This window comes from Pomacea canaliculata, linkage group LG4 (assembly GCF_003073045.1).
Source record: "Pomacea canaliculata isolate SZHN2017 linkage group LG4, ASM307304v1, whole genome shotgun sequence".
Taxonomy (NCBI): domain Eukaryota; kingdom Metazoa; phylum Mollusca; class Gastropoda; order Architaenioglossa; family Ampullariidae; genus Pomacea; species Pomacea canaliculata.
Window position 1 is genome coordinate 23270641 of NC_037593.1, and position 12330 is coordinate 23282970.

At 46.9% G+C, this 12330-nt stretch overlaps 1 protein-coding gene across 2 annotated transcripts in view; it reads right to left on the reverse strand.

The window, feature by feature from the left end:
- Nucleotides 1-2451: 2451 nt before the first annotated feature.
- The window catches only part of LOC112562418, a 57371-nt gene continuing 47492 nt past the window's right edge, over nucleotides 2452-12330 (reverse strand). Inside the window, exons 4-6 of one of the 2 annotated variants that reach the window (XM_025235674.1) lie at nucleotides 5820-5892; nucleotides 5624-5660; nucleotides 2452-4890 (exon numbers count right to left, since the gene is read on the reverse strand). In XM_025235674.1, coding sequence (XP_025091459.1) covers nucleotides 4816-4890; nucleotides 5624-5660; nucleotides 5820-5892 — 185 coding nt within the window. In that variant the 3' untranslated portion in view covers nucleotides 2452-4815. Of the gene's footprint in view, nucleotides 4955-5623; nucleotides 5661-5819; nucleotides 5893-12330 lie in introns of both variants that reach the window. The other variant, XM_025235675.1, reaches the window with a different exon arrangement.

Genomic DNA, 12330 nt, shown 5'->3' on the forward strand with positions numbered 1-12330 from the left:
AGGGTGCAGACTAAAGGATTGTGCGGACTTTTGCTACCTGTCGTTGACTGTTTACGACAGATTACTTCAATCCTGACCAGTCTTAGAAACTGTCCAGACTCTCAGTTCAGTTGTTTTTCGGTCGCCGTATTAAATGGGGCTGGAGAGGGAAATTGGTGTTTTAAAAACCATCCGTGTAAACAGATGTCGCGTGCAGAGAAGGAACAGCGTGCACGAGACCATATCTGAGGGAAGGAGGGGACAGCTGAAGAAGTCTGCCCTTTGCAAACCCGAGAATAACTTTGTTTACGGCGGAAGTGGCAAAATCTTCATGTGTTGCCATCCATTCCGGCCGCTGCTGCTGACACGTCCCAGTCCTTGGAGATGTCTGTTGTCAGGAAGATGCAGGTGAGCACTTGATCACCTTCATGGATTCTGCCCGCCGCTGGCTTCACAACTGTGGTACTCATCTGTTGCTTAAGAGTTGTGCTTTTAAACGATACATGTGACACTTTCGTGATCTCCCAGATAAAGCCAGCAGAGTTTCCACAAATGCCCTTCATTATAATGCAGTCTCTTTCATTTCCATTCACTCGCCTCAGCGAGTCCTGAACCGACGACCTCTGAAGTCAAGCGCAGTAAGAGACACTGGAGAGCTCCGGCTTGTGAAGATGTGGCTTGAGTGTCTGTCAGTGTGAGTGGAGGATTTGCTGGTGTCATCAAAGGATGCTGGGACATCACTTTGGTGTGTAGAGGATGTGGCTAGCCCTTATTTTGTCATCATTGCGGACGACCCCAAAGAACATCAAGCGCTTGACATTAGCATTCAAAGCACACAGGAGTGTCGTTGAGTATAGACTGGTGGTGACGAGGTGCAAGCGACTGGCGCTGTTGCTGCTGCTGCTGCTGCTGCTGCTGCTGATGTCGGGTGCGGTGGTGGGGTAGAGAGACAAGGATGGTGACACTCGTTGGTTGCACCATGTTAGAGGCAAACTGTGGCGGGTAGAACGACCTGACCAACACAGGTCAAGACAGGATGTCAAGCACACCCACACCCATGCGTCCACTACATACACGTGTCTGCATTATCAAGCACAAACCAAAGACTGAAAATAAGAAATATTTTTAAGACTCCAAACTTGCAAGTTATTTTTTTGTTCAAAATATTCCATATAATTTTCCATTCACGAGAGAACACGTATCCACACATTTTCACAGATCCAGCTAATGACAGATGTCATTTTCTTTTTCCGAAGAATTGATTTACTTAGCCCAGCACAAATTAATGTCAAAACATGTGGCAGTAAATATAACTAAAATGAAAACTCAACATGTGGTGAAAAGGGTCGAGAAGACATTTTGACTTTGGATTATGTTGTGTGCGTTTGATGCAAGGCTGCCTGGACACACATCATGTCGATGAACGTGCAAACACGGGGTCAGAGTTCACACGACATGCGCTGCTGACCCCAGGGTTAAAGGTATGAAAGGTATGCCAAAGGTTCATCGTGATGTGACAAGGGTGTGGAAGGCATCGTGACATATGTCACTGGCATGGAAGGCATGCCAGAGAGTGTATCGTGACGTCTGTCAATGGCATTGAAGGCATGCCGAGGGTTCATCGCGAGGTGTAAAACAAGGTAAAGCTTGAAAATATTACAAGAATGGTTGTCTGGTCAGTGTCGTAAATTCGGTCGACAAACAAGTTTAATGTACTGTAGAACAGTCATGCAATATTTTATTTACATGCTGATACTACAAAAAGACAAAATGTCCAGCTGAAGAAGAATTTGATGTTGATGTCGACTTGTACACTGGATTAAACTGGACCATTGACTCCCTGCCATCTTCCAATCACCAGGCACACAATGTACAACATGATGGCAAAGGTCTTCTGGTGGTGGTGTAAAATATGGAGACTTTTTAGCTGATGAAAATATGGCCTTTCCATCTTGTTTGTTTATTATTACAAGCTCAGGTGCGAGGATATATATACATACGCATTCACGAACGCAAAATCTCTTTCGTTAATGTCTGGAACATTTTAGACTAAAGACACTGCCGAGACACACACACACGACATTCATCTCATATTAAAAATGCTTGAAAAATGAAAAAATATTTCACAAAATAGAAAACAAGGGAATTGAAGGCTGTGAAAGCAAGGGTGAAGACATGGTGTAGTTTGCCGGTGTCAGGGATGGCGGGTGTCGTGGCGACAAGGAGGCTGGTTTCTGTGGTGACCTGCACTTGTTCCACGTGCACCCGCATCGACCGCGTGCTTGCAGCACAACTACAGCGATGCACGACATACACCGGGTGTGCAGTCGCTGAAACTGCGCATGACATGTCAGTGTATTTATTTACATACATGGGGTAGCCATTCTGCTGTAACAGTGGGTCATCACTGATTTCTACGGCAAAGGAATGTAAAAGAATGCTACAAACTTTCATGAAAATGTCGGCTTTAAAAAGTCTGACAACGACACGCTCACCACAAAACTGTCATTGTAGCTGTAACCTCATCATCGCACTCTGATGTTACCCACCCCGCCCTGAAAACATTCCAACAATAGTACTAAACATTCCCTGTACACCAATATTCGAAAACCATCGTCCATTCTGGAGTATTCAATGATTTTCATTGTATTCGACGTTTGTTATTAACACCAGTAATAGGATTTGGTGTGTGTATGTCTATATAATTCAGCACCGAGACCCTACAACTGCATTTCATGGGAGGAGAAGGGTGGCCTGCTTCATATGCAGCTCACCGACTCCCCAGCGATCTGCAGACATTAATGGCCATTTCGTATGGGCCACACGCGGTGCTTGGGCTGTTTCCGAAAATCATCTTATTTCGTTGGCTTCCTATCAGCTATTGAGATGCATAATGTGGCCACGATACACATCCAGGGCTACTTCCGGCTGTAAATGCATCAAGCCATCACAGTTTGCGGAATGGAGAGGGAGAAGACGGGTAAAAACGTGTTCCTGGCAGCTAGAGGTGACAGTGTAGTTCAAGAAAAGCCGTTTAGCGGATAACGGCCGTGAGCAATTCAAACTTTGTACAAGTGTGCACGCCACCTCCTTCCATTGCCCCGAGGGTCCAGGAGAGGATAAAAATGTCTTGATGCAGACGTGTAATCAGCTGTCTGGAAACCGATCTTTTATTCAGGACGAGGACGGCCATTACTAGTCATATTAATAAATAACAATAATAATGTCCCAGACTGTCCTACCTGCGGTATTGTCACATCGCCGACATCTGTGCTGATGATAGTCATGCAGTTCCACGGAGAAGACAGGCAGAAAGCAGTTATAGTCACGTCACAGACACGTAACATAGTAACTGTCAGTCATAGTAACTGTCAGTCACGTAACAGACACGTAACATGAGAACAATCATAGTAACTGTCAGTCATGTCACGGACACGTAACAGGGAACAGTCGTAGTAACTGTTAGTCATGAATATGTCCCAAGCAAGCAAAGAATCTCGGTGATGTCACACACACGTGACAGGGCGATACAGTACCAACGCTCGTACAGTCGACACACGTGCACACAAGTCCTGAGTAGGCGAGTGTCCAGACACACTGACCAAGGCGAAGCATACAGCACGTGCCTGCAGGAAGCTCTGGAAGAGACAAGGCAGGACAGCTCGGTGCCCAGAATACTGGTGAGAGAAAAGTGAACTTCAGGTGCAAACAGTCAACGTTAGGAACTACTTTCATGGAACTACTTTTATTGAGACAAACAAGTTTGAAGATTTGAGCAGGTTTGACGGAGTGCACATAATTTGTGCTTGAGACTGGGGGGAGGGAGGGTTGTGGGGGAGTAACTGTCAAGATTTGTACAAGTTTGGAAGAAAGAATACAGGTATACGTGATAAGCACGTGATAAGGACAGGTGTATGGCAATGACAATGGGACACGAACTGCATGTTAGAAATGCCTGCGGGATAGTGTTTGGGAGTCGAATTTCAAGTGCGAAAATAGAAAATATAAAAACATTTTTGCGCAAATGGCGAAAACACACATTGCCAAAAGTAACGGCAAGAAAAACACACACAGTTGAAACTGAAGGCAGTTGGGTCTGTAGGACACGCCTCTGGTGGAGTGGTATGCACAGGATTGTGCACGAAGTACACATCTGTATTTATATGTATGTTCATGCATGTGTGTGTGTGTAAGTGAGTGTGTGTGTGTGAGTGAGTGAGAGAGGCATAAACAAGAGTCTGGGTAAGAGAGACAGAACGTGAGAAGGATCCTCAAAGCATCAACAGCAACCCCAGAGGTCAGTTCTAAGGGCACGTGAGGTGAGCAGATTTCAAAAAGGAAGAACTGAAGCTGGGAGACAAGCTGCCTCCTTCGGCACAAACTGGGGTTTGAAAAAAAGCACCACGTTGATTTCTGTTGCTCTCTCTACGCCCCCTGGCGGTCGGGTGGACACCGGAAGTCAGTCTGTTGGTGCTTCCGCTCTCGACGCCGCGCACGTCCTGAGCAGTTCTTTGCCAGCACCCGGATGGCCCAGTCGCATGGCCCAGACCCTGAGGGGCTGGCATCTTGTGGTGGACACGGCTGCCATCACTCGCCACGAGACTTGCACGCTGAGCTCTGTTCAGCCAACGGTCTTCATCTGTTATGAAGTGCGCATGCGTGCATTTGCCTACTGGACTGCAAGTTTGAAAACGAAACCTGTGTGATCACGTGACAAGAAGAAGCGTCTACAGCTGTGAGCCACTCCTGTGGGCAGAGAGGCGTGTCATCCTTGGGGACAGCGCGAGACCTTCACACAGGACTGGGGTCAGGTCACGGTAATCCGGGGCTTCAGCCTTAGCCGCCATGTCTCTCTCTCTCTTGAGCTGGGCGTCGTCGTCTTCTGCCACTTTCTCCGATCAGGTCAGGTCCCTAAAAACCAGTACAGAGCTGCATGTCAGCCACCTCATAGGACAAGGGTCACAATGTCATAAATCTGTAAGAAAAACGAGGATAAAATGAAGAAGGAAAAGAGCTTAAAAATGAATGGATGAAGTGATGGATGACTGACAGGTAAAGATCAGACTGATTCGTTGGCTGCAGGATGCTGATGGACTTTTCGCCGACGGACGTTTCGCCGCCGGACGTTTTGCCGACCGGACGTTTCGCCGCCGGACGTTTCGGCGCGGGGCACTTCATTTCGGCATTTCACGCGGGACCTTTAGCCGAAGTCAAGTGTGTGACGCCCCTTAGCTCACACATTTCTCTCGCCATTGTATCAATGTATCAGTGAACTCTCTCTCACTATCCCTCCTCATGTGAACCGTTAGCTCACACATTTCTCTCGCCATTGTATCAATGTTTTTTCTCAAAGCTGTTGCGCATAATCTGTGACAATCAAAGTGAACTGTCTGTGAAGTCTGTGTGTAAACTTAGTTTGAAATAAAGAATTATTGTGTAATCTAGTAGTTACTTTCATTCTTTGAGAGGTAAGTAAGCTCTCTCTCTCTGACATAATGCGGTGAAACGTCCGTCGGCGAAACGTCCGCACACGATGCTGATGACGACCAGGAAGAAAGAAGAAAAAAGAAGAGTGATAAAAGCGCCCAAATGGCAGAATTTAGAGACCCTTTCATCATCTATAGATATCGTTATCTTCACCTACTTTTGGACTCATTCTGTCGTCAAGTTTCGAGGATGTTCTGGAAGAAAAGAGAAACAGGTTGTTAGATGTAAGTTTATCTCCAACCGAACAGCTTTGACAAACAGGATGTAACTGATGACCATAATGTGATAATGTGATGGATGTCATGTGATTTGGTGAAATTGGTTTGTGAACCTTTGGTGATCTGCTGGATTACCTGTGGTGACCAACTGACTGCTTGGGGATCCTGGTACCGACCCCGAAGTCCTGTCTGTTTCTGCTGTCACCAACTGCAATCAGACATTCAATCAACCAGAATAAAAACCTCGTACGAAGATGCCATCGAATCAACAGAGAATATTGAGCTCGTTCACACTGTGACACGTGACATGCAAATAGAGATTCAAATCGTTCTGGGGAGCAAACAATCTTCTTGCTGGATGTCGCTGAGTGTCTACATCAGAGATTCTGACTGGTAGTGTACATTGGTAGTCAGGACTAATCTTATTATTTATCCGGATTTCCATTTTCGCAATATCTATAAGTTCTGCTTTGTGTACATGCAAATGGATGAAGGGGGACATTTGTACCCTAGAGTCCGTCTACCCTTCCAAAGACATCGCCAGCGCTCGTAGCAGATTGGATGCACGACTGCAGTACCAAGTGTCTACAGCCGATACAGTGACGCCGCTCAAGAGGGCAAAGGTCAGAGGCGTCTAAAGATGCAGAGATGGAGTAAGACTTGAGGACAACACCGCCTGGTCAAAGGTCAGTAGTATGGAGAGCGATAAATAAGTGTTACAGCATAGCGAGATGTTAATGAGCCTTTGACCCAAGGAGATGGTCTGGACGACCGTTTCCGGTGAACAGCTAACAGGTTTCATTAATTGGATTAATATCCTTCTTATCCTGTAGGTAAAGTATCGTCTTGCCGATAAATCCTGGTTAATAGACTTCATTATCTTGACAGTCGTATGTCCACATTCTTTATTATTCGGACGATAGTATCCTGTCTTGCCGACAGTCCCTGATCTACAGGCTTCGTTCTCCTGACGGTAGGACATATCTAGTTCCGAATGAATGAAAGGAAAGGGAACAAACAAAGGAGGGAAAGCTACCACGCAGTACATTGCCCACAATGCATCACGCCAAACATGCTGAGTAGATTGGCCCCAAAGGCACCAGCAAAACATCATAACATGTTTGTCATGTGTGCATAGCACGTACATGGCCTGCCTGCGCATGCACACTCGCACACACACACATACACACACACGCGCGCACGGGTGGATGGTAGTTGGCGGGTTGTACAGACAGAGGGGATTTCTCAAAATTCTTGATAATTCCGATCAATAAGGCGGCGGGGAATCAACAGCAGCGTCAGCAGCTCCCCTCGGGATTTGCTGCCCCAAAGTTGTCACGAGAGGCGACAGGCGACCTGTCGGCAAGACATCCTACACTAAGTCGACAAGACCCCGGATGAGCGGGGCGCGTGTGATGCAATGGCAAACTGCACGCATCTTTGATGTTGTCATTGCCAACACGATCTTATCAACGCCTTCGGTGAAACTTGTGTTTGCACAACACAGGCCACGTGCACTTTGTCTCAGTGCAGTCCATGTGCACTGTCCCTTGGACAGTACAGTCCTCGAGCAGACGAGTATCTTGAACACTCCGACAAATACTGGGAGAGTGGTGTCCGTCATCAGCGCTTCCTTTATGTCAACACCCAACTGGGTTAATGGCGAATTCTTCCCCAGTAGATGCAGCAGAAGAGAGGAGGATAAAGATCAAGAAATGGTAGCCACAACACGAAGGTTAAAGTAAAAGAAAAGAAGAAATTTCAATGTCTACACTGGTCTGCCCTTGTATAACAAAACAAACAAGACAGGCAGGTGATGAAGCAGACCAATAGTCGTGAGTACCTCCGCTCCTCCCCCAGTTCACTTAGTCCCTCACACCCTCAAGAGGACGATTTCAAAGACAAGTGGGCAGACAAGTGGGCAGAACACAGACCAACCAGCAGCTGCGTCACCGGCCTGTGGGCAGTCTCAGGGCAGTCTCGGTGCGCGAGGGCAATCCTGGACCACGGAGGTGCGAAGCATGAAAAACTGAGCGGATCCTCTTCCATCGATTAGCTGGTGCCAGTGGCGCCCCCTAACCCGCTGCAGCTCTTCACTAATGATTTGTAATGGTATCTAGACGCTCCTCTCTCGCTGCCCTCCTCTGGCGGCCGACAGAAAGGTCCTCCCTCCCCTTCCCCCTGCTCGCCATTTGCCTCAACCACCTTCATTTCCTGTGTGTCTGTCTGCGTGTCTGTCTGCCGGACAGTCAGCTCGTCAGCCTCAGCGTCTTGCGTCCTTCTTTCCATCGCCTTCAACGTCAACGTGGCTTGATGACGCTAACTCTCGTCCAAACATGTCTGACGTCATCTGTTGTCCTAACCATCATGTCTTGCTGACGTCATCTGTTGTCCTAACCATCATGTCTTGCTGACGTCCACTGCTGTACTAACCATCATTTCTTGCTGACGTCGACTGCTGTACTAACCATCATTTCTTGCTGACGTCAACTGCTGTACTAACCATCATGTCTTGCTGACGTCGATGCTGTACTAACCATCATTTCTTGCTGACGTCAACTGCTGTACTAACCATCATTTCTTGCTGACGTCAACTGCTGTGCTAACCATCATGTCTTGCTGACGTCGACTGCTGTACTAACCATCATGTCTTGCTGACGTCAACTGCTGTACTAACCATCATGTCTTGCTGACGTCGATGCTGTACTAACCATCATGTCTTGCTGACGTCGACTGCTGTACTAACCATCATGCCAAGCTGATGCCTGCTGTTGTCTTGACAATTATGCGTGCGTGCTTGTGCGCGTGCGTGCGTGCTGGCTCCGTCAGTCGATGTTTATGTCTGCCTGCTGATCACAGACGACCGCCTGCTTCAAGCCGCACTGAAATGGATTATTTCCCCTTACTGACCGCTCGTCTTCGGAAAAGCAATTTCAGGGCTAACTAGGGGCTGGTCCCTCACACACATGCACGCACACTGGCACACGGATATTAATTAACTGTCTTGGAGTTGAATTTTTCGACTCATGCAAGGTGTCCATTCGTCTGACATCTTTTTTCCATTGCCAAATCTTCTGTTTTGTACCTCAATAATCCCCTCAGGTACACCCCTCATCTCTCTCGTACCCCATTCCATACCTCTTCTGTACTCCCACACAACTCTTGTGTCTAATAATCTCCTGGGTGCTCTACCCCACCCCTTCCCCACATCTACCCCTATTTAAAATAAACTCCCACACAAAATCATCAACCCATTTGAGAGAGAGAGAAAGTAGCACAGCTGAGGACGAGTGTGAACAGCTGGATGTTACCGATATTCTACTTTTTTCAGTTTTATGAAATCAAGCATTGAAAAAATCTCTCTATAAATTTTCTCCAAGGTTCGTTGATGGCTGTGCTAACGGAAAGCCCAGTTTTTGCCCGGCGGCCACCACATGACCTGCAATTACTTTTGTGGACGCTTCGTCAAAGAAGAATCAGAACAGATTCATTTGACAAAGTTGCTCGGCGAAATTAAACTCTTTATTGCTTTCAAGCTGACAGCATTTCACAAGACTGAATCGCCAGCTTCATTTAAATCCCGTCTTGTCCATTTCGATTTTCTGATGTGGAACTTCCCTTTTCCTTTTGCAATATTCCTCTCATTATTTTCTGTCCTGAAATTCCGTCTTCAAATTTTCCATGTCTGCTGCGTGGCATTCTTGAGAGCCGCTCCTCCATCTCCGTCTCCTCCTGTATATTTTCTACTCGGATAAACTGCATTAAAAGCACATCACTTTCTCGCGGGCCCAGCGAGACACCCGCCATGGCATGTCAGTGTGTGAGAGCGCGTGCGGGCGTGAGAAAAAATGATGGAAAAGATGAGAAGAAAGAGTGAGAGAGGCAGAGCCCTGGACGACAGAGCCTGCGCGTGCTGTAACCAGAACCTGCTGAAGTCGTCTTCCTCCTCGCAGCGCCATGTCAACCAGCATGGAACGGAAACACAGCGACACCTATACCCTCAATCTGCAAATTAATCAGGGTAAGAACTGAAGTACTTCAAGAAGCAGTTTGAGAGAAATAGGAAAATTCAGTGGCAGGGTATTCTAGACACTCAGACCTACCCACCGACTGCAAGGATCTGTCAGTCTGTGGACCTACCCTACGAGTTCCAAGATGGCCGTTAGCCAGTGTACCCGTTTGTTGAGGCAATAACTCTCCTGGCGGATGAGCAACGAACTTTTGGGTATATTTAATTGTTTTCCTAATGTGACTGACTTTTAACCTTCGTTATTTATAATTTTTATGTTAAATACAGTTCTCTCTCGCTCGTTCTGTCTGTGTTCTGCGCGCGCACGCATTCATGTGTTTGTGTGTGTGCTATATCAAACTTTCTGATTCTAGAAAGCACTGTTGTTCTAAAGACAGCAACATTCAGTGTAGATGAGACCTCAGCTCCAGAACACTTAAAAAACGCTCGAAACACGTCCTCCATTAAACAAATGAAAAATATGAATCGAATTCTTTCCAGAAGACGAGGGCAGGCAGGTCCTCAAAAGTTTTGCAATAACTTGCGCCAAGACAACAATCGGAAAAAAAAGAAATAAAATAAAAATATAGAGTGGCTTACAGTATTGAAAATTGTTAAATTAACACAAAGCCAGCTGTGGCTCGCTTAGAATAATAACAAATGATTTCCCTTCAGGAAACGGACTTATGTAGTTTCCCTCATTTCTCTATGTCTGCTGCAAGAAATGCCAATAATCAACAAACAGAGCCAGACAAAAGGAAAACGCTTATATCAAGAAAAAAAGGAAAGAAAAAAAAGAAAGAAAAAAAAAAAGAAAAAAGAAACCCTCGCCAAGATACTGATGATGGACTAGAAAAGTTCCGGCCTTGTTTGTTAATGAATTCCATCAGAGATAAACATGCAGCCATGCACCGGCCTGAAAACAATAATCAGAGCTGACACCAGGTTATGACAAACGTTCTTCTCACAATCAATAAACAAAATTAATCAGGGGAGAGCAGCCAGCTGATAAGTCAAAGGCATGATGCAGTCGTTCCTGATAACACAGACATCATCGCATGCAGATGAAGGCTCTTCATCGCTGGACGTGTCAGGTGAACAGACGGTCACACGAAGGACAGTTTTCGTGTTACTGTACAATGAACCTCTTCAATGGTTGTATGCACGTATGATTGACGATTGTTTGAACAGGGAGAAGCCGTAAGTAATTCAAGTTCCTCTGATTTGGATCCGGATTTTGAGTTGTTTATGTATTTCGTCCCTCAATCTGTTTGTGTGTCGACCTCACAGTCACCATGGACGTGTATCGATGGACTGCTGTCTGTATGCCGAGACTCACTCTTGGCCTGTTGGTCTCGGCGAGCCGTAATAAAGAATGTGAATAAACCGGAAGCTCTGTCGTCTACTGCCTCGTTTTAGTAGTTAACTGGGAAAAAAAAATCGTCTGCCAGCAGTCCAGGGATATTAGTTCGTGCAGTCACGTGCTCACTATACATGCAATCACAGACTGATAGAACAGCAGGAAACAAAACAGCAAAATTCTGTAAAAAATAAACATGTGAGGAATGCTTTTGAGAAGCCATAGCCATTGACAGGAAAGACATCTCGTCTTTGGTCTCCATCACCACTGCCTCCTTCCACTGCCACGTTCCAAGAGCCTAGCTAAGGACGGGGCGAGAAGGAGGCTTTCAGGGTGGACAACTCTCGCGATATTGCACGCGATCGGAAGTGCTTGTGTCGCCCGAAACGAGGGACGGAAACATGGCGATGGACTCCTTTGTCGCGGGGCTTGGCCTGGGGAGGGGGAGACGGTTTGTGGCTGTTTTACATCGCCCTGGTGTACACAGAGCGCACGTGTGTGTGTGTGTGGTTGTGTACAGAGAGAGCAAGTGTGTGTGTTGTGTGCGTGTGTGTGTGCGTGCGCGCGTGGTTGTGTACACAGAAGAGCAAGTGTGTGTGGCGCGTGGTTGTGTACACAGAGCGCACGTGTGTGTGCGTGTGGTTGTGTACAGAGAGAGCAAGTGTGTGTGTGTGTGTGCGTGTGTGTGTGCGTGCGCGCGTGGTTGTGTACACAGAGAGCAAGTGTGTGTGCGCGTGGTTGTGTACACAGAGCGCACGTGTGTGTGCGTGTGGTTGTGTACAGAGAGAGCAAGTGTGTGTGTGTGTGCGTGTGTGTGTGCGTGCGCGCGTGGTTGTGTACACAGAGAGCAAGTGTGTGTGCGCGTGCGTTGTGTACACAGAGCGCACGTGGTGTGCGTGTGGTTGTGTACAGAGAGAGCAAGTGTGTGTGTGTGTGTGCGTGTGTGTGTGCGTGCGCGCGTGGTTGTGTACACAGAGAGCAAGTGTGTGTGCGCGCGCGCGTGGATGTCAAAAACGTTTTGTGACCGACTTTACAGCGCCCCCTGTGAAGATGACGTGCGGAGGGAATCGATGGATCTGACCAAATGTTATTCTCAAAGCCACGGCACCTCAGTGCAACAAATGTAAACGCAGACCTCCACAGGAGGGAGATGTTACTTCTCGTCTGCTGGACTGTATGAAACAGTGTGTATTTGTATTACATACTTTATGATCTACCTAATGCAATCATGACAACCTTTCATATTGTATGTCAGTTAATTACAATTAATTTTTCAC